The sequence below is a fragment of the Prionailurus viverrinus genome, chromosome D1 (genome assembly GCF_022837055.1).
Source record: "Prionailurus viverrinus isolate Anna chromosome D1, UM_Priviv_1.0, whole genome shotgun sequence".
NCBI lineage: Eukaryota > Metazoa > Chordata > Mammalia > Carnivora > Felidae > Prionailurus > Prionailurus viverrinus.
In genome coordinates this window covers 11,512,442-11,527,759 of record NC_062570.1, presented here as the reverse complement: position 1 = coordinate 11,527,759, position 15,318 = coordinate 11,512,442, and the positions used below count along the sequence as shown (strand labels likewise).

The window sequence follows — 15,318 nt, the reverse complement described above, 5'->3', positions numbered from 1 at the left end:
AGTTCAGGGCAGAAACAGATGCCCCTGCTTTGGCACTTGAAGCAGAAAACCATCTGACACAAGGAACAGGGTGCTGAGAACACCCTTAGATGGGCCGGACTAAGGCACCAGGCGGCGCCTCCAGGAACGATTCCCTGGATCACAGAGAACTCCCTGCCTCGGGAGCCTCCCCCTACTACTCAACCCACTGAATTCAAGAGTACATGGCACAGTGGCAGGCCAGGCCTGAAGAAGCTGCCACTGCCGCTGCCACTGTCCCTGGGCACTCTGGAGCTGGAACTCGGACACTGAGATCCCGCTGTCGAAAAACTTGATGTTTCTTGGATGTTACCAGCAGAAACAGCCAAAGGGGCGGGAAGAGTCTGGTTCCTGTCTAGAAACATTGCTTACAAGGGGATCTGGGAAATGTGGCTTTTTGTTTGCTGGCGTCCAGGCCCTGCAGGGCAGGAAGGGACAGGAGGAGGAAAGTGTGATGGATGCTGAGTGGTTTCCAACACCGTGGCCGGCCTGACACCCACTCTGCCATTATCAGTGAGAACCAGAAGGCAAACATCTGAAAACAATGCCCAGCTCTGGAGTGGCCATTCCGACAGTCTTTATTAGCACAGGAACCACCCCTAGCACACAGTCCCGTGATGCTGAAAATGTGCACAGACGCCACATATCTTAAGAATCAGCCACGTACTTCATGGTGGAGTTGAGAATCTCTATCCCGTGCAGCTCTCTCAGCTGAGTGACAAATCTGCCATAATCAGAACACCAAGTTCAGGACATTAATGCCATGGTGCCTGGAGCCACCCCCTCTCAGGTAGAAGCTGGCTGGTGAGGCAGAAAGGGGAAGTAGCTGTTGCCCTGGGAGCCCTGGCCATCAAAGCACGTAAGGTGCTCAGGGAGGTACAAAAACACGGTAAATACTGTCATGAGTGGCAGATGGACAGGCTGATCCGACGGGGCCTTGCTCTCGGGGACTCCCCAGTAGGTTGCCACTTTGAGCTCAACCTAGCTAACGTGCCTTGCTTTCTGTAGAAGAAAGATTTTATCTGTGCCTTCCGTCTGAACAATCAGACAGAACTTGAAAGGGCCTCAGATGTGATCCCAGTCGACCCTCTGACTCTCTGGGGAGGAATCAGAGGGCTTACTTAGTCTGGAAGAGAAGGAGTCAGCTCTGCTCCCTGTCCATGGAAGGCACCCCTCTCCTATGCTGGGACTCCGTCCCTCAGACATGCATGATAACTAGGTGTTTCAGCACATCAGAACCCAGCCAGAGCAGAACAGAAGCCTGAGCTAAAAGGGAAGCAATGCACACAGTGAGAGCAGAGACCTCTTGCCCTGTCTTGTCTTAAACATGCCATTCTTGCTTCAGTTTCCTCCAGCACGGGAATGTGGCCCTCATTGGGCATTCTCCCACATGCTCAGGCAACGGGCAAAAAAGTGAAGGAGGAGGGATGCGTGGACAGATGGGCAAGAAGCTAGAAGAGAAGGAGAGAATGGAATGGAGGGAAGATGATGACAGTGAGTGCACAGGACAGATGCCTGTCAGAGAAGCATCTTCCCCCTCTCTCACTGGAGCCTGAGAGCCCAGGTCTCTCAGGGATGTAGCTACTGGGCCTAACACCTGTGTGCACAGGAAGCACCAGGACTCCCGGGGCTCTCCACGGAGTTCTGGGTGGCACAGAGGCCCAGCCACCACATGGCCACCGCATGGTACCTCTGCTGGCCCTGCGTCTTCCAGGATGTAACTGACGTGGGCCACCCCGGCTTGGAGCGGGTGCATACCTGGGCTCGGCCGTGCACAGCTTCCCCAGGGCGATCCCTGCGTTCAGCTGCACGGCTGTCTTCTGGGCGTCGCCACCTGCGTGCCTTAGCAGCACCTGCACAATGTCCGTCTTCAGCAGGGAAGACGCGGCACGGGGCACCTCCATGCAGTTCCCCAGGCAGAGGGCAGCGTTGGCCACCACAATCTCATCCTCTGAGCTGAGCAGCCTCAGCAGAATGCCAAACTCTAGAGGGAGGGGAGAGAACCAGCATCTGTCCCTCTGAACCTCAAACAGCAAGGGACAGGAGGAGCACCTGGAGTGTCAGTGACACTGAGCCTCCCCAAAGCTCTGACATGTCACTTGGTCACTCGGCAAGTATTTGCTGAGTACTATGGACCTCCTCGGCTCCTGGATGCATCTCTGATGTTTCTCAGGTGCCCAGGGCAGTGCCCAGAGTGACACAGTCGTTGTGTGGCTGAATGTTATGTGTCACACAGGTCTGTCTTCCCTAAAGTCCCCGTTCTAAGCCCCTGCACTCCATCTGAAGGCCCCGAGTAGGGGGCCCCGGGCCTGCTCCCTGTGGCTGCAGGGCAAGGAGCAGGATGAAAAAGAAGGGCTCCTTCTTCCACGCCAGAGGACGTGTGAAGAACATTCACAGGCTGCCTCGCTGGGAACACCCGCTGTACATGACCGCAGCCATGTTTAGTTACTAGACTAAGGCTGCCTCCGACTCTGCTACCTTCCCTGCTCACTAAAGGTCCGTGAAGGGAGAGAATTCGTGTTAGATCAGCCGAAGCAGATGCTCTGCATGAGCCCGCTCATGCTCTCTCTCTTAAAAATAAATAAATGTTAAAAAAATTAATAAAAAAACCCAAAGAAACCATTTCAGTTTACTAGGAGAGAGGCAGTGGCTCCTGGCCTCGACCCTGTCATCTTTGAGTTGCTTCGCAGCAGGGTCTCCAGCATGGGTGTGCTACCTGTGTGCAGCTGAAGGCTAATTAAATGCTTCCAGAACAGGGTGAAACAGATAATCTTAGTAAACAGTGCAGAAGTCTAGAGAGAGGTTAACAGGGCTCTGCAGTGCCTCTCCCCACGTCTCGCCCCTGCTCCCTGGGCAGCTGTGAGGCGGGATTAACCTCTGGGATGTAGGCTCTTGCCTAGGGAAACTATCACTTACTTTGATCCAGTCTTATCACTTCTTCTCGTGCTTTGTGTTGGCTATTAGTGCAGATAGCTAGTATCTTCACGGCATATCGTGATGCGGTCTGGCCTCCTGTCTGGGTTTCAGAATGAAATTGGAAAAATAAAGTCACTCCTCTGATTGTTCTTGGCCACAAACCAGCGAGCAGCTGTGCCTGTGTGAGCGGCTTCCTAAACTTCTAAAACACAGTTCCCCTGAGAATGGCGGGTGCTTCCCGGTGAGCAGGCCCGGGCCCTGCCAGGCTGGTGTCATTCCCGTCCCCAGCAGCACAGCCCACAGCCCGACAGGAATGCGGGCCTGTCATGTGCACCTGGGTAATTGCCTGGAGAGGGTTTTATGAGTGAGTGGCTGAGGAAGGCATGGTGCTGTTGACTGGCAGATGTACCAAAGAGGCAGGAAGAGCGCCCCCCCCCCCCCCCCCCCCGCCTTTCACCGTGTCACCTCACCACTGGAGAATAGGGAATGACTTGCTAAGGCTGTCAGGCTGACAGGCCTGCATGGAGAACATCACAAATCTAGATCATTTTAAGAGGTGACAACTGTCAACTCATAACCCTCAAAATCACCCAATGCAGGATCTTCAAGAGGCACACGTGCATATATACATGCACAGTGCACACGTGTGTGCACGTGATCAGCAGTTTCCGGCGGCGTGCAAGACTTGCATGGGGTGAGTGATGGTCATTGTCCATGTGGCAGCTTAATAACGCTGACCCAACCTTCTACCCCTCAATGTTGCCCCTGCCTCAGCAGCGGCCCCCTGACAGAGCATGCCTCCTGGCCCTGCTCAGCCTGGGGTTTTATGAGAAGGCCTCCCGTGGGGTCCTTATTCACCTGGTTCTTCCGGTGGGTCTACTTCAGCTGCTGCGCTGACTCAGATCACGGAAGCACCATTTTGTCCCAGAACAACGCTGCCCCCTCCCTCCCTCATAAGCGGAGCTACAGCCAACATTCTCCAGACAGCCGGAGAAAGCATGGCCAGCAGAACACGAGCCAAACAAGGGGCCCATGGGACCTTGTGGAAAGCCACGCCAACCATCTTTTTCGGGGACAGAGCCTGTATATTTTTAAGTGAAGCTCGAGTGGCCACCAACTGTTATGGATGCTTCTAATGAACAATTTACGGATTTGTTCAGCAATCTTACGGTGATGTTCAGAGCACTGTCTTGGGTGACAGGTGGAAGGAATCCTCATTCAAGAAGTTTCACAGAGGGCAGGGGTGAAATGGCAGCCCCTGAATGGAACAAAACCCTCCTTAATTCTGTCCCTCAGATAACCTGTGCCGCTCCTGGAAATGCAAGTGGTTGTAACCCAGTAAGTTGCTCTACCTTTAGGAACTTAATCATCTTCTTCACCACTCCTGCTCTCAGGGCCTCCTCAATAATCTTCCGAGAGGAAGACAGGGTGCGGCTGAGGATGCCAGCGGCTCTCTGGGTGAAGCGGAAAGTGAAGATCATTAATCGTTCTGTTCATAAATTCTGATGACCTTTAAAAGTCAGCAAGTAGTTTAGTGAGGTGAAAACAATCATTAGTGTGGGGAGCAAAACACGCACCTCGGTTTTACAAATATGTAGCGGCCAAGGAATAGGCAGGAAGCAGTGTTCATTATATAGGTGCAGGACAGGTGACTCAAGGGCTGGAAACAGGGCCCCTGGCATGCAGGGGCCCTGTTCATTTCAGCTCTACATGGAACCGAGCAGGTCAGCTCTGGCACAGAAAGTCCTGCCCCGACACCCTGCAGTGCTCTGCGAGTAGCAGGGTCTTTACTAGACGGCAGGCTTCTTGGATTGATCCTTAGGGTCTCTCTCTTAGCTTGTCCTTCATCTTGTCCGAATCTCTGTCTGCCAGTTCTGCTTTCTGGCGGACGCCATTTATGATTTTCTAGTTCCACTTTGCTTTTTATCAAAGAGCTAGCTGTTGTTTTTATCAAAGAGCTAGCTAGGTGTTATAGATATAATGTTATCTTGAATCTTTCAGAGGATACAAACGATCGTCACTTTTTCTTTTGTTTCCTATATCATCTCTATTTCTTCTGGGTTCATGTTTTTCTGTTTCTCTTGCTTTTTCTATTTCTGTGTGTGGCTTCCCTGAAATGTCCCGTGACCCTTAGCTGCCCATTTATGGGCACACTTATGAAAGAGCAATAAAAATATATTCCGGTGTGCTGTGTTTATTGGGAGTCTGTTGACTGACACGTGCAGAGGTAGCACTCCCAGACACTAGAAAGCAAAACATTTTTCTCTGGCCTGTCAATTCCCTTAGAGAAAAAAAAGCTCTGATTTTCCACCAGAGGCATAGACACCTGACTGCCACATGCGGGCCCCCATCTCTTACTTGTAGCCTCCGTAGCACCTGGTGTTCTGGAGTCTCGAGCCTCTCCAGGGTCCTACAAGGCAAATCTGTGTCCTCTGTATCTGTTCTCTGTACTGAGGTTCCTTCAGCCCTGCCTCATTAGCTATGACGTTTGTAGGTGTTCTTCATCTTCCAGAAACGGGTTAAAATTATTTAAAAACTGACTGATGATCTCTTGCCTGTTCATTTTGTCAGTGTGGATTTCTAGGTTTTTTTTCCTTCCCTAATGTTTTCAGTCTGATTTCAATGAGGTTTCCCTACAGAGAAGGGATAAATATGGGTATTACCATATGATCAGTCTTATTTCCCTCATCTGCTCCCTACAGGTGCCAGAATGTTGCCACAGCTGACACTACAGATCTCTTGTTAGGCCCAAGACAGAGGGGAGAGCCCACTCCCAAGGGACCAGATGGCCTTGGTGACACTGCTGCTCTGTCCAACAAGCTGGTCGGCCAGCACCTGACTGAGGCACAGGCAGAGAGTCCTAGAAACATCTGGCCAGGAGAGTCCTTAAAAGGTTAGCTCGCTAGCTCTGGTCTAAACCATTCTGGAAAACCCAAGCACCTGACAATAGTGATGCTTGCCACTTTTGGGGTGATGGGTCTTTATTTTGAGGATCTGATGAAAGGCATGATGCCTTTGCCATGAAAATGCATGTGCCCCCAAAACTGTCTATACAATTTCAGGGGGTTCCAGGGACCCTGGAGACCTGCCATGCACTCCAGGAGTCCACATGAAAACCCTCCACCCTGTCCTGTCTGAATTGACTTTGGGGAAGTTGCAGGCACACTAGTCCCACACAGGGTTCGTTGAATCTGTTCAGAACCTTTATTGTGATCCTGGACCCAGTCTCCAGTATGTGCTCCCTTGGAGGACTGGTTTCCCACACCTGCTGGATGTGACCCAGGTGTTTCTCTGAGCACTAGGGCCCTGACCTAATAGGTGGAGAAGTTGGGGTGATTACTTCTGTGAGTAAACAACACATCCTTGGATGATAGCAAATGGTCTGTGGATCATACTGATGTCCCCCCGATGCTCTGTGTTGACCACAGGTCTTTCTCAGCTTTCTTGTCCAAATGTCAGAAGCACGAATAAGAAAGCCACCCCAGCATGCATGTCCAAGGGGGCTAAAACCATTGTGCATAAACAGCCTCTGGGATCATGGGCTTCAAAATACAGGCCTGGCTTTCTTGAGTACGGAAAAAGATTGTAAATGAAATCTCATCACCTGTACAATTTGTCCTATTCCAAGGACAAATCGTATAATTAAACTGTGGAAGTTGTTAAGTTGCAAACCATACAGAAAAGAGATTCCTGACTTGGGTCCATGGACTCTTGGGGGTCCACAGATGGGCACTGGGTTGGACGGTCACCGACTCCCCTGGAACAACAAAGGAAGCCGTTTCTGGATCTCCCGGGGAGACACTTACTGTCAGGATCCCTCCATCCTGGCTGTTGAGTAGAAACATGCACCTTCTGCTCACCTCCACAGCCCAAACCTGCCACGACAGGAGAGAGGAGGAGGTCTGAATGGCCTGTTAATCTGAATCCTCCATGGAGCTCCTTCTGAGCCAACAGCACTGGCCTCTCCCTCTTCAGCATGGCCACACCCTGTCCGTATTTCCCTCACGACCCCTTCTTCCATCGCTCTTGCTGCTTCCCACAACTGTCTCATCTCCCTAACTACAGGGCAATGCCTTGAGGGCGGGGAGCACATTTTACTTGACTTTGGAAAGGCAGAACCTAGCACTGTGCTCAGCACATCCTGGACACTCGGTCCACTTTCTGGAGCAGAGTGACACAGTGTCCGTCCTGCTCTCCCCATTCCCACCACCAGGGTGTGAGTCCCCCGCTTCTACTCTCTCTCTGAAAGCCAGAGCAGTTCTATTAATGCACAGGCTTGGGCTTGGGTTGTGCCGGGGCTCCCCGCAGGGAGGAAAGACTGCCGTACCTCACAGATGAAGGGGGACTGAAGACACAAGTTCATCACAAGTCCCAGGAGCGTGTACAGGACGTCTCTGAACAGGTCCACAGCCTCTTCACACCTGGCCTTGGGAAACAAAGCAAAGGGATCAGTGACCTTTCTGCCCTGCAGCTTTTCACGGCCACCTCATCCCTTTGGCAGTGATCTTAGTTACTCACGCGCCCTGAACTGTCAGTGTTGTGACCCTAGGAGATGGTGGAAGATCAGAGACCAGTTCCGTGAATTAGTGTTAGTGGAGAAGACTTGCAAGGAATCTCTGGTGCCTGAGCCATGAGACTGTGGCTCGGCCCGGTCCTATGTTTAAACTGGGGAGTGGGCAGTCAAGCCAACTCCACCGGAAAGTCCTCCAAACTCTCCAGGGTGGATGGAGGCTCTTTAAGGCTGGCCACCCATAAAATCTATGGTTGTAGAAGGGGTAAGCCACTGGCTCCAGCCCCCTCAAAAAGAATTTTTGGAAAAGCCGGCTAATCAAGAAGAAGCCACTGCTCCCAAAGCAGGTAAAGGACTACATTCTGAACGGAAGAGTCACAGTACCATGAGGCCCAGACAGGCATCCCCGAACTCTTCAGAGCCACACATCTGTCTTCGGACGGCAGCCTCAGCACTAAGGTTTCCCATGAGGGCAATACACTGGCAAAGAGCTGACGTGTTGGTTATTGTAGGTTCTCTCCTCTAAGAATGAGCCAAGAGAAGGAAAGTCTGCAGAGAGCAGGCAAATGATGCCAGAGCAATCTCTAGGGGCATCCCTCACTCAGCAAAACGCCTGGGAAGCAGACTGCGGAATGTCACCCAGGGGCACCAATGGGGCCACCTGGCACCAGCATGGAGGGAGGCACACAGGCAGTGGACCCAAAAGCACCCTAGCCTGGGATGGGGAGGCCTGGGGCTTCATCTCAGTGACTCCACCAACCCACTGGGAGGGCTGGGGTGAGTCTCGTCCCTTCTCAGAGCTTCCATTTCCATGTGCGTGGAATACAGGGATATGGGCAAGCTCTCAGGTCCCCTGAGACTTTGGTGACTCCCATGGCACAGGGTCCAGTCATAGCATGCTGTCCTAGGAGGACCCCACCTTGCTATGTCCTGCTTCATCAGCTCAAATCACTACTTGCCTTCCCGCTGGGGATGACCACCACTCAGGGACACGGCTGCCCGTGGTACTTACGACGAGCCTTGGGGTCAGAAGGGGACTGACCGACCGGAGCTGACACCCTCTCTCTGCCTCCACCTAAGACACAGTCCACACCCATCCTCTTTTCCCCGGCACTCGAGCCCCATCCATAGGCCCTCCCCACCTGTCCCAACTGCACTTGTTGTGATAACAGAATTGTGTCAATTCCAGCTGTGAAGAAATGATTAATCAACCCGAGAGACAACAGGAGTTCTGGAGCGTAAACTGTGTTTAAACGGCTCTGCTCACGCGTCTGCGAATGTCTGTCACAGGTGCGAAAAATGCGGGCTTGCTCACCAGAACACCTGTGAGTGCCGGGAGCACACCTGGAAGGTTGGCCTGGAACCAGACTTGGAATCTGTGGAGAAAACATCCCCACGATTTAGTTCTACACTGCACAAACTATAACAGAAATACGGTGTCTTGGGTAAGGGAGCAGAGTATCACAGGCTCAGGGACCGTGTGATGTGCAGTATGCATGGATGATTTATTCTGAACCAAAAAAAAAAAATGTCACTGGGTATGTAATGTGGCTTTAATTTTTCTAAGTCGGGAGAATTGCCTTTGACGTTAAACAGCAGACCTCACGTGGTAACTCTTTTAGTGCGGAAGTTGCTGGAATCCCTCGATTTCTGCCAAGCTCACTCACCACCAGCCCGGCCCTCCCCTGGTTCTGTGGGCCGTGCAAACAGGAAACACAGAGCAAGCATGTTTATTGCACAGCGGTGAGGAGGGCCCAGATACACACACATCTGCTCCTACTAGAGCGGCTTTGACACATTCCTGGCCCATGCCATGGCCTGTCTGTGGGCACAGACAGCTCTTTCTCATCATAGGACCATGCTAAGCAAGACACCCTTAAGTTTGTGAGATTTAAAAACAGACCAAAGATGCACTTAAACCCCCAAGAATTATGAAAATTGAAGACCTCTGCTGTCTTCCCCAGCAGCTAACTGGAGGGAGGGGGGATTACCCACAATGCCACTGAGAACCCAAGGGCAGGTTGCTTTCTATTCTCAGACTCATTCAACACACATTTGCTGGGCCATTCCGAATGGGCACTGATGAAGGGAAGGAAGCTTCTCCAACTGACAGTAGCTTTGTAAACTGTGAGAGGTACCGTTTTTTAAGTCTGTTACTGCTTCCAGACCCATGAAGGACGGGGGTCCCCCTGCAGGCAGGGGGGACTGGAAGGGCCAGCCACAGCCCCCTGCTTGGAAGGCAGCGGCTCTTCTACTCAGTGAATCTTATGATGCTCAGTTGGCCAAACCTCCCTGCATACTGCATATTTTTAAAGATCAGACAGTTTTACAAATGTTGAAAAGGAAATGTCAGTTTCTGGAAATAAAAATTACCTTTCTTCCAGAGCCAAGTCTGTGAGCAGTTCCATAGCAGAGTTGGCCTTCTTATCTGAGAAATCAAGAAAGGACACCAGGGCTTCCAACAATCTGCAAAAATCCAGAACAACCTCAGAGCAGGCTGTCCTCCAGCCGACAGCATCCCCAACAAGGAGACCTCACAAAAAGGCCAGAAAGGAGTCTGCGTCTGGGTCACATAAGCTGAAAGGTGGCCTCACTATGTCCTCCTGAGCAGCCCAGCTCCCTGCCCACCCCAAAGAGACAGACACTTTCCTATGGGGATGACTCTGCCACTTAAACTCCCAGAGGGTTGAACAGTTTTAACCAAAGTTCACTGACTATCAGATGTCAACTGGGACGGAATCTCTGGCACCTCTGCCAACTTCAATCACCATAAGTGACATCTAGGTGGCATGCTTCCTAATCTGCTGCCGACTCAAGTGGGAGGGAGGGCCCCCTAACGAAGTGGGGGATGGAGTAAGGTTTCAACAAGATTTTGACGGGCTGCTGAATATGTCGGATGATATTGAATAGGGTTAAATTCAAAGCCCTCCCGTTAGAGCTGGAAATTCTGTATGAGCAATAGACCTGGGAGACCTGGTTCAGACCTGGCTCATGTGAAAGATTCAAGGGCATTTAGCCGATTGCAAACCCAGGATGAACAAACAGTGTGCTACAGCTGCCAAAAAAAGCTAATGCAATCTGTGGCTGTCCTAACGGCCTGGCTGGCACCGCTAGGAGTCATCTGTCCAGCCAACCCGCACTAACCACCTACTGTGTGCTCGGTGCTGGGCTCAGTGCAGGGATACAGTGCTGGGCACCTGGTCCCCTACAGTGACACACGCGTTAGGTGGTATGTTAGAAACAGATGCATGTAAAGTGGGCACAGTGTCTACCTGGCATGTGGTGTGGGAGGACGGAGATAAAGGCTTCAGAGAGCAGAGGGCATGTCGGCTGTCCCCCGAAAGTACAGTGTTCACTTGTGTTTGTTCATTCAAGCAACATCACTTACTGATGACAAAGTGCCAGACGGTGTGGTGGGTTCTGGGGCCGCAGCAAGGAAATAAGACAATGTCTCAGCTCTGTGTCAGGCACATGGGGACAGGGGCAGAGCATCACAAGCAGAGCACATGGCATTCACAAGGACGGTGAGGCACAAAACGGCAGGGGCACACGTGGGGACGCCAGCAGTTCATAGCTGCTGCTTACGGCACCAGGACAGGACAGTGAGCGGCAAGGCGGGGTGCTGCGCCTTCTGTGTCCTGCTGGCAATTTGTGCTTCACCCGCGGGCCTAGGTTTTGCCGAGTGTGCTGGTGAATGGTGGGGGAGGCAGCTTCGTGGGCCTCTCGGTCTTTGGCGGAGGCTGTGTCTTAGTGAAGTGTGTAGGGAGTTCCCGAGCACTGTGTTTCGTGGTGTTGGAGAATTAATGCTATAGGCCGTAGAGAGTCATTCTGGAGTTTTAAGTAGGCACATAACAGAACAGATGTGCATCGGAGGCAAATCCCTATGGTGGAATGGCGGAGGCAGGACTGGAGCCCACCGTACAGGAGACAGGGGATCCAACGGGGGGAGAACTGGAATGGTCCAGACAGTAAAGATGGGGGGATTCGCTGAGGCAGGGGCAGGGCGAGACACACAGTTGGGAAGAGAGAGGCCCTTGTGAAGTCCTAGAAGGGGTGCTCACAGATGCCAGAAGAGAGCCCTAAGGAAGGATCCCGGGATGCGGAAGAGGGAGAAGTGACAATATACCATCTTCCCACCCAGAGGGGCCCTCAGGAGTCTGGCTTAAGCGACTGGGTGGATGGAAGTGCCACCTATGAAGATAGGAAATTCAGGCAGAGGGTCTGCTTTGAAGAACCACTTGTGATTTAACCTAGTGATGCCTGTGGTGTTGACATGGAAGATGTCCGGCAGCAGAGGAGGGTTTTCTGGCACTCAAGAGAGGGACTTGTATGTGATAATTGAGGCCATGAATGAGAAGAGGGCCAAGAGTAGGATCCCTGATTTGCAAGGGTGACCGCATAAGGGGAGTTTGCCAAGGAAACCAGGAAGGAAGAGCCTGGGGGCAGAAGGAGGGCCACGAGGGGTGGCCAGCCACGTGCTGGAGTTTCACGAAGAGTGCAGCAATCCACAGGACCCAGTGCCACGGGGCAGCCAACAACAGAGGCAGAAAAGGGACCATCAGGTTGGGGACTGGGGTTTAGGAGTAGACTCCAGCCACCCACATCTATGCCACCGGATTATTCAGCAGCTCGTTCCAGGAGGGGTCTGGAAGTCAAATAATCTGAAGAATGGTCAAGGAAACCAGGATGCTTAACCTGGAAAAGATCAGTGTCTTCAGATGCCGCAAACACTGGAAAGTGGGAGAATTGAAGCGGTCCGGAGGCCTCCAACAGACTGGACCAAGGCCTCCCTGTAAGGAGCGTGGAATGGGGCAGGCACTTTGTGTCCAGTGCAAGGAGATAGCTTTCCATCAGTCAGAACTAGCCTGGAACAGGATGGGATGCCCTGGGAGGTGAGATCTGCATCCTCTAATTGGCTGGGGCAAGTTTCCCAGTCTACTAGCTGCTCTAGCGCCCGTCCTAATCACATGGAGAAGAATACAATGACAATGCTGGAGTCCTCCCTGGAGGGCATCACACACAGACCACAGTGGGGTACCGCAAAGGGGACAGCGGCACTGGATGGGGCTGGACTGGACTGTTTCTGTGGTCCCAGGTAACTCCAAGCTTCTGCAAATCCCCGACTTCCTTAGAAGAGTGTTCTAGTGTTCCTGCTATCAGAAATTACGGATTTTACAGTTAGTTCAGAGTCTTCACTCATCAGTTTAACTCTGTTTTCTTCAGTCTTGAGGATGGACAAAACGACGCTGAAATGCACAGAAGTGGAGCCGGCAGTCTTGGCTCACCTTGGTGTTTGTCTCGAGAGATGTGAACAACAAGACTTCCTCTCCATGTGACAAGACACACATCCTAACTGGAGTCATTATCCAGTAAGGACATAGCGGTCCTTTCTCCTCCCTCCTGTCTCCTTTTTGGATGGCAGATTTTCTGCTCTGCTGACAGACAGTTGTCCCTATAGTGGACCCCAGGTCAGAAAATGCTCTGGTGAACCAACAAATGCACGTTCACCTCAGTTTAGGACCCTGAGCAAATAGACCCTGAAGAGAGAAAATGAAAATGCTTTTAAAAGTTATTGAGTCCACACCATGTGTCAGGTATGACTCCAGTTCCTTCCTTCCTTCCTTCCTTCCTTCCTTCCTTCCTTCCTTCCTTCCTCTCTTTCTTTCTTTCTTCCTTTCTTTCGTGTTTATTTTTGAGACAGAGACAGAGTTCGAGCAGGGGAGGGGGAGAGAGAGAGAGAGAGAGGGAGACACAGAATCCAAAGCAGGCTCCAGGCTCTGAGCTGTCAGCACAGAGCCTGACCTGGGGCTCAAACCCACGAACCGCAAGATGATGACCTGAGCTGAAGCTGGACGCTTAACCAACTGAACCACCCAGGCACCCCACCAGTCCTTTCTTTACTGTGGCAGATGCCGTTTGGTGGCTAATCCCACAGATACGCTGCTCTCCCCTTCTATCCTACCTGACTCTCCTGGAGCCACTTTGCCCACAGGAGTGGCATGGGACACAATCCTGATCCAACAGAAATAAGGAGTGGCTTCTCTTGATAAATGGGACAGATCCTAGCTGCTATTAACCTGTCTCAACAAGGGATGTGATACTTGGAGCTGCAGCACCCTCGTGGGACCATGAGGGAAAGGTCAAGAGAAGGACAGAGACCTTGACCCGGATATCTTGAAGTCATTGAACTGGTGTTGCCATCTTTAGTCTTTTTTGTTACGCGAGGTAAACGAGACCAGCGTCTCCTGGCCAAGTGCTGTGTAAAATGCTGCAGAGAAAACTGTAACCGGCGTACGTGTATCACTTCTGTTAAGCTTCATCGTTAGTCTGTGATACAGATGAGACACCGGAGTGCGTGGAGGCTAAGCAGCTTTCCTGGGCCACGTGAATAGAAGGAGACGAGCAGAGGCTCTGGGGTCATGACTGCTGAACTGAAAACCCCAGTGCTTTGCACAAAGTGATATGAGCCCTCGCTCGGTGCCTGTCAGAGCACATTTGTCGCTCCAACTTCTCATTTGGGGAAAAGCACGTGAAGAGGAATGTGGTATGTGTGCCTGCGAGGGTCATGGGACCTGGGTGCCTCCTTGTCCTGCGCCGAACCGTCTCCCTTCATTTCAGAGAACACATTCCATCTCTTTCCGGTTTAATAGTGGGCAGAAGGTAAGAAGCTGAGTGTCTTGGACAGCCTGGGGACTAGGCCGTACTGTGTGAGATGCTCATAAACGCCACTCTCCAAAACAATGGAAAAATTCAAATTACAATTCAAGCAATTCAGAGACAGCTGGGAGGGGGTGGCTTACGACAACTCAGCTACACTTACTCAGACCAAAACCAAATGAAAAACCATGAGGAAGGTACTGAGGAAATGACTGCAGTCATGTGAAACGTGAAACGTGCTTTTGAGGACTTAACTCCAATGATCCATCTGCTTGTGTGGGCTGAGCTTCAGGGGGGTTGCCTTTGCCTGTGAGCCATGGGGGCTGCCCCTGGGCTGGGACGGGGAGGGGCTCAATAACCACCTGGTCCTGAGCACAGAAGACGTCCTCCCCACACGGGGAGGGGCCCCGGAGGCCTCAGCTTGGCCGGGGATCGGAGAGAGGGCTGGCCTGCAGAGACACGGCGGGGTGAGATTCCCTGCTTCTCTGAGGCAGCTCCTCCTGCCCCATTTGTGAAATGGTGTCATAACACTGATCTCGCCGACCTCCCAGGCTGAGAAGAGAGAAGGTGAGGTAATGATAGTGAGAAGAATCGGAAGCCAACTCATTTTTAGACGGTGTGTGAAACACGAATAGAGCAAGCTGTCGTCACGGCTCCTGCTTCCACTGGGTTGAACGACACGAAATCGCCAACATGCAGCTCTTTTCATAGAGAAAATGAGAATTTTGCATGGAAAAACTGGTAATATTTCGACTGAAAAGCACTGGACAGAATCACTGGGGTTCAGTTGTTTCTTTTATCAGGTGTAATAAGGGAGAGGCACATGCTGTTTCTACAGCTGGACGCCTTGGACAGACCTACGCGCAAGAGTATTCGAGACGTGTTTGATTTGTTTATGCTCTACCTTGCTCCGGAAGGGCTTGAAGAACATGCAAAATCAGAGTTACCACAAACAGGAATGGAAGAAGTTCAGGCAAAAAGAGGGTAGATGGAGCACCGAGGCCGAAGGGGCAGGGGCCCACGGCCGGCCCTAGGGCTGGACGCCCAGTCCCGATGGAGGGGCTACCATCTCCGCCGTCTCTAATATCTGTGAGACAGAGGCGGCTCAGAGAGGTGCAACTGCCCACGTGCTAAGTTCAGACGGGAGGTCGTCCCGTGTCGGATGGTGTGGGAAGGGGGACGGGCAGGTCTTAACGTGGCGGGTGACCGTGTGAAAA

At 52.0% G+C, this 15,318-nt stretch overlaps 1 protein-coding gene and 1 long non-coding RNA gene across 8 annotated transcripts in view; one reads left to right on the top strand and one right to left on the bottom strand.

Annotated features, from left to right (window-relative positions):
* The window catches only part of LOC125176298 (uncharacterized), a 39,426-nt gene that overhangs the window by 12,988 nt on the left and 11,120 nt on the right, over window positions 1-15,318 (top strand). The gene's annotated exons all lie outside the window — the stretch shown is intronic.
* The window catches only part of TTC12 (tetratricopeptide repeat domain 12), a 54,190-nt gene continuing 39,445 nt past the window's right edge, over window positions 574-15,318 (bottom strand). For 5 of the 7 annotated variants that reach the window (XM_047877469.1, XM_047877468.1, XM_047877470.1 and 2 more), the window contains 8 exons: window positions 9,818-9,910; window positions 8,760-8,820; window positions 7,829-7,966; window positions 7,262-7,360; window positions 6,741-6,809; window positions 4,287-4,388; window positions 2,935-3,034; window positions 850-2,002 (listed from right to left, as the gene is read on the bottom strand). In XM_047877469.1, coding sequence (XP_047733425.1) covers window positions 1,470-2,002; window positions 2,935-3,034; window positions 4,287-4,388; window positions 6,741-6,809; window positions 7,262-7,360; window positions 7,829-7,966; window positions 8,760-8,820; window positions 9,818-9,910 — 1,195 coding nt within the window. In that variant the 3' untranslated portion in view covers window positions 850-1,469. Of the gene's footprint in view, window positions 743-849; window positions 2,003-2,934; window positions 3,035-4,286; window positions 4,389-6,740; window positions 6,810-7,261; window positions 7,361-7,828; window positions 7,967-8,759; window positions 8,821-9,817; window positions 9,911-15,318 lie in introns of those variants that run through there. The other 2 variants (XM_047877473.1, XM_047877472.1) reach the window with 2 other exon arrangements.